Raw genomic sequence first — 16316 nt, forward strand, 5'->3', positions numbered from 1 at the left:
TCCTGCTGATTATCTAGCACAGTTGATATCAGACTCGTCTGCTGTTGTTGGGTGGGAGGTCTGGGTGAACGGGGGGGGGGGGGGGTGAAGAACTAGTTGGGTCTCAATGAAGATGGACTGGGCGAACTGATGGCGGTATCCGCAATCTGGTGATTTCAATTACATGCATGTTTGTAAAAATATGCCGGTACCTACTTCCGCATATAAATCAGGGTTTTGTGTGAATAAGTTCTTTTTTTTTCACGTATAAATATATATGGTTATGAAATGGAAAGAAAAAGTATACGTTTTCAATGCATTGCTGATATTTGCACAGAATGAAACATACGTGCATATGTTGTGAGGTACTAGCCACATGTATTTTATAATTTGTGCAAACCAGATATATGCAGATTATAAAATACTATAGTATATCTCCATTTGCCCATATATAGGGCCAAAGTTATCCCATAAGTGATATGAAACAGTTTGCAGGGTACCAAACCTTTCTTTGTGCATGTCTTTTAAAATTGACAGCAATGTTTCTATTGACAGTGAAATGGCTTGACTGAGAGAGATGAAAACTTCCATACTTCTAGAACCTGCAATCCTTTATGTAAACTTGTAAACTTAAGCACGCTTCTTGAGCCACCTTGTTTATTCAGAAGTTTTGACTGTTGCCTCGTGTGTTAGAAACCACTTGCAAAAAAAATAAAATCTGTCCTGAAAATAATGTGGCATCTTATCTACTGTGCGGGATACACAAAACCACTGGTTCCTCCAAGAGTGGCATGGAAACATGGATTAAGCTGGCTGTTGTATTTGAGAAGTCAGCAGCTTAGAGCCCTAGCTGCAGGAGCAAAGGTCCAGCATACAATGAGATCTAGGGCAAAAAGTCTATGCTTTCTGTTTCTAACTGATGCATTAAGCGGGATTTTAGAACATCGCGAGTAACTGACGTGGCAGCTGCTTGCGCGTAAGCTACACCAGTATTCAAAATCAACTTATGTGAAAGCTTACGCACAAACTCGCCCATACAAAGTTGCACACACTCTTTGCAACGCATAACTTGTGCATGTTAATTTCTGTGCATACTTTTTTTTAAATGAAATGTGTGCACATAAAGCAAAGCTCCAACCCCTTCCCCAAACGCCTTTATTTTTTTTTTGTGCACGTAAAATTGTGCACGAAATCAGTTCACATACACTTTTACATGCACAAACACCAGAAAACTTTATAATAAAGCCATTTATGCACATAAAACTGTGCTTGTAATGACTTTAAAATTAACCACCTTTTTGTACTTTGCATCATACTCTTGATTGCCAGACAAGCAGTCATGAAACACTCTCTTTTTTTCTTAACCAGGAAAGAATATTATTGGATATACTGTACTTTATTCTTTTATAGTATATTTTCAGCTTATTTTCCTTTGTAAAGTAATAAATATTGTAAGCTTGAAGCAATTCCAAATAGAAGTGGTGAACATTTTTCCTATAATTTAAAAAAAATGACAAAAATAAACTCGCAGGCAATTGCTTTTTCTTAAAATATTTACAAAATTGTGGAAGTGAATATTATCCAACCCAAATACACTTAAATGCATATTTTCCATAGTTTACTTATGTGGCAGTGGTCTGCACGATTTAAAAAAAAAAAAAAAAAAAAGCATTGCATAGTCAAAAGTCCATTGTCATTTCCATCAATATTGATGCTCTATGGAGGGGGGAGAGGGAAACGTTCTTGAAGTGTATTCAATACAGCATTTTTCTACTTGCACGTGACTCAAAATGAACGAGCCTCATTCTGAATCCCCTCCTGCAGCACATCGGAATGTTTACTCTTGCTGTCTAGCCCAGTCACATGGACTGGAATCTTTACATTGCTTTCTAAGTGTGACTGACATCTAAGCCTTTCTTTTCCTTTTTCTTTTTTTATTTTTTATGTAGGGCTCTTCTGTTTTGCTTTTAACGTGGAATGATGTGAGTGTGGTCTATAGGACAGTGAAATGAGAATGGGGGTAGAGCAAGGAAGTGTAATAACTTTGGTAACTGAATATTGTACGTTTGCCTCCTTTAAAGCATGTCTCTCTTGAGTCAGCAACCTTTCCTTTCTTTGGTACTTACCTGCCTTAAGGGACAGGATGAGCAACGGGAGGGGCTTCTAACTTCACTGCAAAATCAAGTTAACCAGGTAAAATGAACACATAGTACAAACCCTTGTAATGAGTTACCGTAGACTCAGTTTTGCATATATGGAGTAGCACAAAACTGAGAAAATAAAATGATTTCCAAGTGAGACTTTTAGAAAATATCAAGCTAGCATATGTTTTATTCAGCATATAGAGGGAGAGGGGTGCAGCTCAGTTCTGTCCCGTAGTTATTTAAAAGTGCTGCTTATTTTCCTCTTTCCTTCTGAAATAACTTTGCTGCTGCTGTTCCTGTTCTTGCCCTGCTGTCCCCATAAGAGTTGAATGCTGGCTTCGCCTTCTGAATTGCGCCTTGCATAAAGGCCACTGTAGGCAGGCAACAAGCCAGTATGGAGCATGTGTCAAGATTGCAACGATTCTCTAATTATGGCTTTTTCAGTAGCGTCCCGTTGTCCTCATTGCTCTGTAAAGTGGCCCATTTTGTCTGGATGGAGGGGGGGGGGGGGGGGGGGAGACGTGCAAGGCTTCCCCAGAGCATCTGTTAATAAGTGTACTGACTGGAGAGAATGCCGTACTATGTTGTAGGCAATGCACTTGGTCATCAGAGCTCTTCCCCATGCCTAAATAAAACTTGCATTTCTGTGGTGGTTGCCTGCGATTGGCCTTGCATGTTCTCACTTTAAAGTACAATGGGCTTCCAAATCTTCTTCCTTACAAAAATGCAACGTAAATATTTTGGGTTATATTAAGTTGTGCTGTTAGCTTGTGCCACTGGCTTGGAACCTCATTTAAACCTTTTTGCAGAACAGGGCAGTCTTAATTATTTTTCCATGTCTAAACAGGAAAAAAGAAGAAAAGTAATGATTGTGATCTTCATTATACAGAATATGGGGACAGACTTAAAGCTCTAAACATGTATACCCTAGTGGAAAGGCGAGAGAAGGGAGATAAGATAGAGAGATTTAAATATCTCAGAGATATCAGTGCATAGGAGGTGAGTCTCTTTCAGCAGAAAGGAGCCTGGAGTGAGGGGTCATGAGATGAAAGTGAAAGGGTACACTGAGGAATAATCCAAGGAAGTATTTGTTCACAGAAAAGGGTGGTGGATGCATGGAGCAGCCTCCCCATGGAGGAGGTGGAGACGAGGACAGTATGACTTCAAGAAAGCATGACATGAGCACAGGGGGGTCTCTGAGGGAGTGGTAGGGATTATTGACCTGAGCGTTTGTGTGGATAGGCAGACTAGATAGGCCCCATGGTCTTTGTCTGCCATCATATTTCTATGATTGGGTTGGGTGATATTGACATATCTAAAGTTTTTCTATGCCTGTGGATCTTTTATTAACACTTTTAATGCCTGCAAGTGAAAAACAAGTCCAGTATATTTATGTCCTTTGCTATATTTTATAAATTGTATTATCAAAATGTAGCAAAATAAATCAGTGTTCTTGGAATCAAACTGTTCATAGATTTTGAGTAACTGGAGGGAAGAACGATACCAGGATGATGTTAAAGCTCGGCAGATGATGCACGAAGCTTTACAACTGCGACTTAATTTGGTAAGCTGTATCCTTCCATTCTCTGAGTTATATATTTTGCAAATTTCAAGATGACCTGGTCACTGTTAATTGGTTACGTCTTGCAATGGACGCATGTATATTGAGTTTGTCCACTGTAGACTGTTGTAATGCTGGGAAGGAGCAGTGTTTTGGTTCTAAAGGCACAATATAGTGTCAGATTGAATCACATTTTATAGATCAGAGCAGTGACTGTGACTGTTAAAATTGATCTTCACAGTTATGCACTTGAAGCGGTATATGTATTGTGGATAATTTTGAAAGCCATTTATCTAGGTAAAGAGGCTATCTGCAAACCGCCTTCTCTAAGTTGCTAAAAGTGCCCGTGCACTGCTTCAGAATATGAGCACTTTTAGCTGCATTTAGTGGAGGGGGTTCCCTGGGGTGTGTTCTGAATGGGATCATAAAATAACAAATGGAGATGATAAGCAGGTGCAAAATGTAATTGTGCAAAGGGAATGCATGCTTTCCCTGTGAAAAATTTGGTATAAAGTACCAGTGAATTTGCACCTAGGTGGGACGTTTGAATATCACCTTCCCCACCCTGCCCCAGATAGCTATAACATTCCCACCATAAATTGAAATGCATTTTGTATTCTTGTGTTATGTCTAGAGAGCTGTGCTAGGCCAAGATGATTTTATAGTTGCATTGACTGCTTTCTATTGAAAAACCCTTGAATGTAGAGAGATAAAAATGTTTTTAATGGTCAAGGTAATTGCCAGGTTCTTGTGGCCTCTGTTGGAAACAGGATGCTGGGCTTGATGGACCCTTGGTCTGACCCAGCATGGCAATTTCTTATGTTCTTATGAGGTACAAAATAGTTTATTTGCTGCAGTAGAGCTAGGGAACATAGGTATACTGATGTTCTTTCTGGTATCCTCCTGCATTCTAGGTTGGTGGAATGTTTGACACTGTACAGAGAAGCACACAGTGGACTACAGACTGGGCTCTCTTGCTCCTTCAGATAATAACTTCAGGAACTGTTGACATGCAAACCAATGAGTATGTGTGTGCAATCAGTAATAAATGATAGCTTATGTAATATGTATCATTGGACTATGGGTTGATTTATTATCTGAATTATGGAAGCACCGTTCTCTAATAAAAGAAAGCAAGAGACTAAGCCCTAAAAGGTTAATGAAACTAAAATAGAAAATGCTTGTAAAAGGTAACATTAAAAAATGTAGCATGGCCTGGATGATGGGAATAATTGAACCCTCTGGATCTGCCCCCTTTCTGATTCCCTGTTCTGCAGCACTTTTCTCGGTTATCCTTCTCTGATGAACTAAAGAGTTCCACATTGCTTGTCTGTTCCTTAAAATCCACTCACCTTAGCTATCCAGGGAGGAAGCCATTTTATGAAAGACCCCTGGGCCCAGCTCCTTTTCTTTGGAACTCAGCTTAGGCACAGCATCTCTCCCTTTCCCACAAATGTATTTGTGGGAAAGGGAGAGATCAGAGTATAAATCTGGAAGTGAATATGGGAAGGCAAGTGATAGCAGCTGGCTTCCAAATCAATTGCCCAGTGATGGCAGCCGTTTCAAAATGGGCTGCACTTTCTATGCTGCTTTCATCTCAAGAAGTGGTTGCATGTAGCAGCTCTGATTTCCTGTGTTTCAGCAGACTGAAAAGATTTGGAATATCATAGCTATTAAATTGGCCAAGAAACAATTATGTAGAACAGAATAATATTTTTAGAATTTATTTATTTATTTATTTATTTATTTGTTTATTTTATATACCGACATTCGATCTGAATATTTTGCAGTCACTTGCAGTCTACATAGCGAGCGGCATAAATCTGAAATATTCAGTAAATATTCTGAGTTGCTGGGCATGCCTGTGGGGAATGTCATGGACTGCCAGCTGCTAAGGACAACAAGCACTGAACATGATACATAAATAGAACATCATTACACTTCAACAGATCTGTAAAGGTTAGAAAGAAGAGGTCAGTCTTGAGATGAGATGTGAAGAAAGGGATTAGGCAAAGAAAGGTGGAATTGTATTTGTGAGAAAAAAGCACATCTATAACTCCATTATTAATTTAACAACTAATCTTTGGCATATTGTTTGCACTAATGGAAGGGCTGTTCCATTGACCTTCTTTTTGTATGTTAATGTGGTGTCAATGCAAGTGAGTTGAGTTGCAAACTGGTTACAAAAGAGGAACATTATATGCTCATTAAAACATGGTTAGCTTACTGCACATCATGATCACCAGAGACAAAAACAGGATGCATGTTTTTTTCTTCACATTTAAAAGGACATGTTATGGTAGCCTATGCAATAAAAGTGATGCTAAAGTCATTTTTAAAATGTTACTTAAGCTGTGCAATATTCAGTAACGTATTTCCCCAATAGCATGTTTATGCTATCATTGTGCACACAGACCTTAAAATGCAAATTCTAAATATAGTGAGTATGTCCAAGACAGTCTCCTCCCCCACCCCCTGAAACTGTTTATTGCTTTTGCTTGGCAATGGCTGTTATATCATTGTGGGTTCTGTGGCAGGACCCCCTATATTCAACAGGCAAGAAGGGACTATCCTTACCTCAAACCCTGTACCTATGAGCTTAGCAAGTTTATCATCTCAAAGCCAAAAGGCCATCAAGGACAGCAATAATAAACACAACCATGCTATTTGATAGTAACTTGTGAAATGGCTCTTTATTAGAAACAATAAAACCACTGTGCCTTCTACATTGTGGAGCACACAGTGCTTGATGGTAGGTGAACCCTTTCAATAATGTGAATGCTAATAAGTAAGTCCTCAAAAATTTAAAATTGAACAGATAAGTAAGTTAGCCGGATAAGACTTATCCGGCTAACTTACACAGGATATTCAGCAGCAAGGCCAGAAAGATAAAAGTTAGCTGGATAAGCAGGTCTAACATATTTTGTTAACTTACGGGCCGATACAGTAAGGAGCGGTAGGAAGAGCTGCGTTAGTGCCGGGCGCACCCGCGTTTGCCGCACGCACAGTCCGGCTCACCTACCGCTCGATACTGTTTTTAAATAGCTTGCAAATGCAAGCCGCGTCCGAGAAGGGTTAGGCCCGCGCAATCCATTTTACTGTATAGAGCGCTATACAGTGCCTATACAGTAACCTGGGTGCGCTGGTACCTGTCATTTCAAATGACATTGGAAATGACAGGTACCAGGAAGTGGACGGTTCTCCTACACTCGGTTCTCCTACGCTCGGGATTGCCAGTCCTCTCTACCCTCCTCACGAAGCAACGAAAGCGAAAAAGGAGAAAAGTGACATGTGACATGTAACTTACTTTTCTTGCAGCCCTCCTCCGGAGACGCACCGCGGCTCCCCTGCCTCCCGGGGGCAGCTGGCGGCGAAAGCGGCCCTGCCGGCGAAGATGGATGCCTGCACGGGCTCTCTGACACGATCGCTCCAGCTGCGGCCACTTCTCCTGCGTGCATTCAGCCTGTGCGTGCAATTTGGCCGCTCAAGGCGTGACGTCACTACGTTTGGCGTCATGGCGTGTGACGTCGGCGTTCGTTGATGCACTGCCTTGAGCGCCGGCAAAGGTGAATGAATGCAATTTGGGCGCTCAAGGCAGTGCATCAGCGAATGCCAACGTCACACGCCGTGACGCCAAACGTAGTGACGTCACACCTTGAGCGTCCAAATTGCACGCACAGGCTGAATGCACGCAGGAGAAGTGGCCGCAGCTGGAGCGATCGTGTCAGAGGGCCCGTGCTGTCTTTCGCCGCCGGCTGTCCCCGGGAGGCAGGGGGCAGCCCCCGGGAGGCAGGGGAGCCGCGGTGCGTCTCCAGAGGAAGGCTGCAAGAAAAGTTTGTTACACTTCACATGTCGCTTTTCTCCTTTTTCGCTTTCGTTGCTTCGGGAGGAGGTTAGAGAGGACTGGGCTGCCCCTTTTTTCGCTCACTGGCCAGGGCAGGTGAGCGAGGGCTGGGGGAAAGTTTGCTGCCTACCCTTACCCCTGCCTCTAACGCAGGGGTAAGGGTAAGCGGTAAATTAGCAGGTTAAACGTGCGGCAAAACTGCAGGTTTAAAAAGCGATGCGAGGGAATAAGCGATGGGAGGGAATAGCTAATCCGATCGTTTACATCTCATATACATGCTGCGGGCGGAAGGGGTTTCCCGTTGATTTAAAGAGGCAGTAAGGATGGGTTAAAAGGGTTAGTGAATCGCGGGTTGGACTAACGCGGTCAAATTGTGAGTAGAAAACGGGTTAGAAGCAGGGTAACCGCGGCCGCACTTTACTGTATTGACCTGAAAATCAGATAAGTACAAATATCACTACTTATCCAACTAAGTTATCTGGATAAATAGTTCCTCCCCGATCTGCCCATTATCCGTGCACAAGATATCTGGCTAAGTACTTATCTGGCTAAATAGTGCTGCATATAGGCCTTTCAATACCTGTGCAAAGTAGGTGTTCAGTTTTCGGCTTTAGTGGGCAGTCACTAAATAGGTGGAGGAAAGGATAACACACAATTTACAGGAGGACATATGCTAATGCCTCATTTGCATAAGGCTTCCCTTCGTTTCCATGCGCATACATGATATTTTTATTGTGTTCACGTTAACGACATTTTAGGCTGGTTTAAGCATGTATATTAAGGGCTGGATTTTGAAAAGGTTACGTGCGGTGGGCCTAAAGCCCTGGGGCTTGCGGAAAGGGGGCGGGGTCGGAGGATCCCAGCACAGTGGCCATTTGCCGCTGTGCAGAGGATCGCGCGCCGGCAGTTGGCCGGCACGCACAAATTACTTCAGCCCCAGGGCTGAAGTAAGTTTTGCAATAAAAGAAAAAAAAAAAGGTAGGGGGAAAAGGGCGGGGGAGGTAGGGGAAGGGAAGGTAGGGTGGGGGGTAGGGAATGGGGAAGGCAGCGTGGCTCGCTGCGCGCAAGGTGCACAAGGTGGACACGCTCGCACTGGTTTGAAAATCTACCCCTAAGACTTCTTGCGTAGTATACTAGTTTTAGCATGTGCTAAATGATTTTAACGTACACACAAAGCTTTTGTGCATAGGCCCAACAATTATGTAAGTCAATATTATGACCCAATACATGTAAACATTTTGCACTGCACCCTCTTGGGAAGAAGAGTAGAAACACAAAAGGAAATACAAATCCTATAGTATTACTGAACTTCTTCAACTGCCCTTCTATAGCTTTCAACAGATAATTTTTCCATAGCAGCAGGATGTTGGGATTCATTTTGAGAGCAGGAACCTATGGTTTATTTCTCTGTAAATATCTCCTTAATATTGACAATTGTAGCCTTCTAGATACTGTAGGGACTCTCCCCCCATGGTTGTGTGGCTTACATATACTACACAGCAAACTAACCTTGAACCTGTTTGCTTGAAAGGAACATTTTTGAAAGCTGTGGAGGGTGGGAGATGGGGAGAGATTGGAATAAATAAAATAATTGTTGAATGAATGGGAAGGCTTTCATTTTGTACTTATGGAAATGCAAATATATGAGGCAGTCAAAGGAAAACAGACCTTGCCTTAAATCACAGGATTCTTTAATGTGATAAGCAAATAAATATCGTTGCAGTATGCTTTGTAATGTACCACATACTTACACACCCAGATTAGCGATGATAGTCGCTTATACAAGGATATAGGTCAGATTTATATTTTGGGCAAATGCTTTTAAAAACCCTGTATGAAACTTTCCTTGTACAGTTTTGAAATCTTTTCCTCAAGTATTTAAATCCTTTCAGCTTCATGAAAGGAAAAAAAATCCATAAATACTATGCAAACAAAATGTTGCAAGACTTACAGTGGGACTTATGCCTGAAAGCTTTAAATTTAATAATTGGTTTCTATGCCCCACAGTGCTTTATACATGTGTTAGATTCCTGGAGGGTTTAACCCCTCCCTGTGAAAATCTTTCCTTCTAGAAATTGCAGGAAATAAATGTATGTCCAAGAGATGCAACATTTCAAAATAGTGCAAGCAAACTAACCAGCAGGCCGTTTGCCCCTCTCTTTCACAACAGTTAAACGTGACCCGAGTTTAGAATAGTAACATTTCTATGTAAACCGAATGACCTGCGGCGATCGTTATTTGATTAAGCTACTAGAGCCTAAACATTAGACAGAGTGAAATGCCGTTCTTATCTTTTTCTTTACAGCGAGCTATTCACAACTGTGCTGGACATGCTCGGCGTTCTGATTAATGGGACCTTAGCCTCTGACCTATCAAATGCATCCCAAGGGAGTTCTGAAGAGAACAAAAGAGCTTATATGAACTTAGTGAAAAAGCTAAAAGTAAGTCAGGTTCTAGTTGTGTACCAGCACTGACAAGAGTATTGTATTTTAATTATTAGGCATTGGTTACTCAGGGAATCTGGAAGAACTATAGAAGCATGTTATTAATTAAAAGATACGGTAATTTTTGCTCTTTTGCATTGATGTAGTTGTCTTTGCCGTGTTTTATTTCTTTTAACTGCATATAATTGGAACCTCTTGTTTAAAGTAAAAATAGTATGCTGCTCTAGAAAAAATGAGATATTAAATATATATGCATAAAAAGTATTTGAATGCTCATGTTTAAAGAAAGGCAAATATTTCATATTGAAAGTCATTTTAAAATTTTGAAATATGAGTGTCGTCCTTTCTCACTTCTCTTTTCTTTGTTAGAAAGAACTAGGTGACAAACACTCAGAAAGTATTGACAAAGTCCGCCAGCTGCTGCCTTTGCCAAAGCAGACATGTGACGTGATCGCTTGTGAGCCAATGGGATCTCTGATTGACACCAAAGGGAACAAAATTGCAGGATTTGACTCCATAGATAAGAAACAGGCAAGAGAAAAAGCTTACTTTTCAAGCCAGAGATCTGCTGGGTTTCCTTGAACTTCCTCTGACCTAGAAATTTGAGGCACTGGTAATCTGCTTGCATTTTGACAATACCAGCAGGTAGTTTGTAACTGGTGGGATTTGCCAAAATAATGAAAGCAAAACTGCACTGGTAAGTTTAGCTTTGATTATTGACTGAGGAAGAGTTGCTTGCTTTTTGTTTGAGTAATTTTTAAGGGAAGCTTATGTGGAGGTAGTTTTGTTTATTAAGAACTAATCATATAAATGTCTCCTCTGACCAGCCCTCCCCCGAAGAATGCATCCAAACATATACAGGTAAAAGTACTTATATTACAGATATATGAGGGTAATCTTATAAAACGTTCTAGGGTGGGCAGTAATCAGAAACCCTTTGATCATTGTCATTCTTATGAGAGCATGACCTATCAGAATAAAAAAAGTATATTTACATATAAAATAACAAATAGTCAAGACCAATGAAGCCAGTGTTAACTACTGAAGATAAAGAAGATACATTTATAACCCTGCGTGTTTTTTAAATATGGATTAACCCTGAATTTTCAAAGCAACCTTATTGTGCAGAAGTGCATTTTGAAAATTTGCACAGTATGGGGCGGATTTTCAGAGCCCTGCTCGCGTAAATCCGCCCAAAACCGGGCGGATTTACGCGAGCAGGGCCCTGCGCGCCGGGAAGCCTATTTTACATAGGCCTCCCGGCGCGCTCTGCGCGCGCCGGGAGGCCTATGTAAAATAAGTCCCGGGGTTCTCCGAGGGGGGCGTGTCGGGGGCGTGTCGGGGGCGGGCCCGGTCATCGCGGCGTTTCGGGGGCATGTCGGCAGCGTTACGGGGGCGTGGCTACGGCCTGGGGCGGTCCGGGGGCGTGGCCGCGCCCTCCGTACCCGCCCCCAGGTCGCGGCCCGGCGCGCAGGAGGCCCACTGGCGCGCGGGGATTTACGCCTCCCTCCGGGAGGCGTAAATCCCCTGACAAAGGTAAGGGGGGGGTTTAGGTAGGGGAAGGGAGGGGAAGGTGAGGGGAGGGCAAAGGAAAGTTCCCTCCGAGGCCGCTCCGATTTCGGAGCGGCCTTGGAGGGAACTGGGGTAGGCTGCGCGGCTCGGCGCGCGCCGGCTATACAAAATCCATAGCCTTGCGCGCGCCGATCCAGGATTTTAGCAGATACGCGCGGCTCCGCGCGTATCTACTAAAATCCAGCGTACTTTTGTTTGCGCCTGGAGCGCAAACAAAAGTAGGCTATTCGCGCGCCTTTTAAAATCCGCCCCTATGTGAACAAAATAATTCACATAGGGGCGGATTTTAAAAGGCGCGCGAATAGCCTACTTTTGTTTGCGCTCCAGGCGCAAACAAAAGTACGCTGGATTTTAGTAGATACGCGCGGAGCCGCGCGTATCTGCTAAAAACCTGGATCGGCGCGCGCAAGGCTATGGATTTTGTATAGCCGGCGCGCGCCGAGCCGCGCAGCCTACCCCCGTTCCCTCCAAGGCCGCTCCGAAATCGGAGCGGCCTCGGAGGGAACTTTCCTTTGCCCTCCCCTCACCTTCCCCTCCCTTCCCCTACCTAACCCACCCGCCCGGCCCTGTCTAAACCCCCCCCTTACCTTTGTCGGGGGATTTACGCCTCCAATCCCCACGCGCCAGCGGGCCTCCTGCGCGCCGGGCCGCGACCTGGGGGCGGGTATGGAGGGCGCGGCCACGCCCCGGGCCGTAGCCCCCCAACGTACCCGCCCCCAAAACGCTGCCGACACGCCCCCGAAACGCCGCGACGACCGGGCCCGCCCCCCGACACGCCCCCCTCGGAGAACCCCGGGACTTACGCGAGTCCCAGGGCTCTGCGCGCGCCGGGAGGCCTATGTAAAATAGGCTTCCCGGCGTGCAGGGCCCTGCTCGCGTAAATCCGCCCGGTTTTGGGCGGATTTACGCGAGCAGGGCTCTGAAAATCCGCCCCATAAAGTTCCACCTGCTCCAATGAAGGTGTAACTTGTTGGATTAAAAAAAAAATAATTCCATATGTGTGCAAATCCCAACTCTGCCCCTGAAGCTCCTCTTTCCCAATTTGCATAAAAGTATGGGCTTAACTGGATTACATGTGTACCTCTGCACACACTAAGAACTGGGCTATTTTAGTAAAGCTAATTGCACAAACAAAACTGTTTTATGAACAGAATGGCATTCAAAATCAGGCCCTTAGTCTGAAAGTTGCCTCCATTGTTGCTTGGCCCCTAAACTTGGTGCAGGGTGGATATGTTAACGAGCTCTGTCACTTGCAAGGCAACTCCTTAGCATGTCAATAGAATAATGCAGTTTGGTTTGGGTTTGGCTTTGTGTTAGGGTCTCCGATTGATAGTAGTGGAACCACCGATTAGACCGCTTACCTCGTGACGGGAATCTCAAAGGCAGTCCGAGTCAGGTTAGGCAGCAGACCACGAAGTCCAATAGTCAGTCCGGGTCGGGGCAGGCAGCAGACAATCAGGAACCAAGGCAGCAGATAATCCAGAGGCAGGCAGCCGGCACGAAATCCAGTACTCAGTCCAGGTCGGGGCAGGCAGCAGACAATCAGGAACCAGAGCAGCAGATAATCCAGAGGCAGGCAGCAGGCAACGAAATCCAGTACTCAGTCCAGGTCGGGGCAGGCAGCAGACAATCAGGAACCAAGGCAGCAGATAATCCAGAGGCAGGCAGCAGGCAACGAAATCCAGTACTCAGTCCAGGTCGGGGCAGGCAGCAGACAATCAGGAACCAAGGCAGCAGATAATCCAGAGGCAGGCAGCGGGCAACGCAATCCAGTACTCAGTCCAGGTCGGAAAACAGGCAAAGGACAATCAGGAGTGGAGGCAATCCCCAGGCGAAAGCTCCTCAGAACAATCGTGGCCGAAGCAGTGAACTGGGGAAACTGCTCCCTTTAAATAGTCTATGTTCCCGCGCAAAACGGAGCCAGTGCCGGCGTCTGACGTCAAGGGGGCGGAGCCAACGCATGAGACCGACGGTGATTGGCTCCCCCTGCTGCGCGGAGACGCTGCTCTGCCTGCCGAGCAGAAACGCCCCGATCCCCGCCAGCTTGCGCTACCGACGTTGCCGGGAACGCCCTGCACCGCCCCGGAGCCGAAACGCCGCCACCAGCGCGCTGCCCTGCCGCGGGCCGCGCGCCAAAGGTAACAGTACCCCCTCCGTAAGACCTCCTCCTCCCACCCCGTGGCCCAGGCTTGGAGGGAAAGCGAAGATGAAAGGCCCGCAGCAAACGGGGCGCTTGAATATTAGAAGAAGGCTCCCAGGTATTGTCCGCCGGGCCAAAGTGTTTCCAGGAAATCAGGTATTGAAGCCGACCCCGCACGCGCCGAGAGTCCAATATTTCCCGCACTTCGTAACGACCGTCCTCCGGAAGAACGGGTACAGTGGTCCGCCGCCGGCGCTGGGGCCAAGAGAGGACAGCAGGTTTCAGCAGGGAAATATGGAAGGCGTTGTGAATACGCAGGGAGGAGGGAAGGCAAAGGGCATACGTGACCGGGTTGATCCGTCGCTGAACCGGAAAGGGCCCAATGAAACGAGGCGCAAACTTGGCAGATGGGAGACGTAAACGAAGATGACGGGTGCTCAACCAAACGAGATCCCCACAACGAAGATCAGGAGCCGGAATCCGTGTTTTATCCGCCTGACGCTTCATGGCAGCAGCATTCTTGACCAATAAGGCATGCGTGGTGGACCACAGGTGGGACATAGAGGCGACCGTGGCATTGACCGCAGGACAAGTGGAGACCGTGCGGACCGGCAGGGGGAAGTTCGGATGCCTGCCATAGACCAAAAAGAACGGGGAGCCTCCTGTGGCCCGACGAACATGATTATTATGGGAGATCTCGGCCCAAACCAGTAGAGAGGCCCAATCATCCTGACGTTGATTAACATACGCCCGAAGAAACGTCTTGACAGATTGATTAGTGCGTTCTGTGAGACCGTTGGACTGAGGGTGGTAGGCAGACGAAAAATCAAGCTTCACTCGTAGAAGTTTACAAAGATTTGTCCAAAAGCGGGCCGTAAACTGTACACCCCGATCGGAGACGATACTGAGAGGAAGGCCGTGGAGGCGAAACACGTGGTGCAGAAAAAGATGAGCCAGTTCCGGGGCCGAGGGCAAGCCAGGAAGAGGAATGAAATGAGCCATCCGGGAAAAACGATCCACCACCACCCAGATGACAGTATGACCCCCGGAGGACGGAAGGTCGGTAATAAAGTCGGTGGCAATATGAGTCCACGGAGACGTGGGGGGAGGAAGTGGACGCAACAACCCCAGGGGCCTCCGTCGAGGCGTTTTGTGGGCCGCACAGATCGGGCAAGAATCCACAAAGTCTTTGACGTCCCTCTCCCAAGTCGGCCACCAATAATGACGTGAGAGAAGTTCCTTGGTACGAGCAACCCCTGGGTGGCCCGCCAGCGGATCGGAGTGGCACCACCGGAGAACCCTCAGACGCGACCGTTTAGGGACCACGGTCTTTCCGATGGGTACAGTGAAGGTGGCAGCCAGTTGAATTTGGGCTGGATCAATAAGGAAGCGGGGAGGATCCGGAGTATCCAGTATGTCAAAGCTACGGGAGAGTGCATCGGCTCGAACATTCTTCTGGGCCGGACGGAAGCGGACTAAAAACTGGAACCTGCTAAAGAAAAGAGCCCATCGGGCCTGCCGTGGATTCAGTCGCTGGGCAGTCGCCAAGTATTCGAGATTTTTATGGTCAGTATAGACCGTGATGACATGACGAGCACCCTCCAACAGATGTCGCCACTCTTCAAAGGCCAATTTTATGGCTAATAATTCCCGGTCGCCGATGGTATAGTTGCGTTCTGCCGACGTAAACTTCTTAGAAAAGAAGGCACAGGTCACCCAGTGCTCCTCAGGCGAGTGTTGAAGAAGAACCGCCCCCACACCCACCGCCGAGGCATCGACTTCGAGGGTAAACGGCCGGGCAGGATCAGGGCGTCGGAGACATAAGTCAGTGGTAAATGCCTTCTTCAAGCGATGAAAGGCCTGTATCGCCTCCCCCGGCCAGTGCTGCGTGGAAGCACCTTTCCTAGTGAGGGCGGTTAGCGGCGCCACCAAAGAAGAAAAATGAGGAATAAACTGCCTATAATAGTTCGAGAACCCCAAAAACCTTTGTAAGGCACGTAATCCCACAGGCTGAGGCCAATTGAGGATGGCATTGAGTTTATCAGGGTCCATAGATAAGCCCTTGTTGGAAACAATATAACCGAGGAAAGGTAACTGATGTTGATGAAAAATACACTTCTCCAGCTTGGCGAACAATTTATGCTCCCGGAGGCGTTGCAAAACTTGCCGAACATGGAGCACATGTTGAGACAAAGAATGGGAAAAAATCAGTATATCGTCCAAATAGACAATGACGTAGGAGTAAAGAATATCACGAAAGATGTCATTTATCATGTCCTGAAAAACCGCCGGGGCGTTGCAAAGCCCAAAGGGCATCACCCGATATTCATAATGACCGTCATGGGTGTTAAATGCGGTCTTCCACTCATCCCCTTCTCGGATTCGTATTAAATTGTATGCACCCCGTAAGTCCAACTTGGTAAATATCTGCGCCCCCTTAATCCGGTCAAATAACTCCGAGATGAGGGGAATAGGATACTTGTTCTTTCTGGTGATGGAATTAAGACCACGATAGTCAATACAAGGCCTTAAAGACCCATCCTTTTTCTTAACAAAAAAAAATCCAGCTCCCGCCGGGGATGTGGAAGGGCGAATAAATCCCCGATCTAAATTCTCAGCAATATATTGACGT

The 16316-nt window shown here is 45.9% G+C and overlaps 1 protein-coding gene across 1 annotated transcript in view; it reads left to right on the forward strand.

Annotated features, from left to right (window-relative positions):
• Positions 1-16316, forward strand: part of MED12L (mediator complex subunit 12L) — a 764678-nt gene that overhangs the window by 594967 nt on the left and 153395 nt on the right. Inside the window, exons 32-36 of the mRNA XM_029616044.1 lie at positions 2061-2172; positions 3598-3687; positions 4599-4708; positions 9834-9969; positions 10342-10503. Coding sequence (XP_029471904.1) covers positions 2061-2172; positions 3598-3687; positions 4599-4708; positions 9834-9969; positions 10342-10503 — 610 coding nt within the window. The remainder of the gene's footprint in view (positions 1-2060; positions 2173-3597; positions 3688-4598; positions 4709-9833; positions 9970-10341; positions 10504-16316) is intronic.

This window comes from Rhinatrema bivittatum, chromosome 9, assembly GCF_901001135.1.
Source record: "Rhinatrema bivittatum chromosome 9, aRhiBiv1.1, whole genome shotgun sequence".
Taxonomy (NCBI): domain Eukaryota; kingdom Metazoa; phylum Chordata; class Amphibia; order Gymnophiona; family Rhinatrematidae; genus Rhinatrema; species Rhinatrema bivittatum.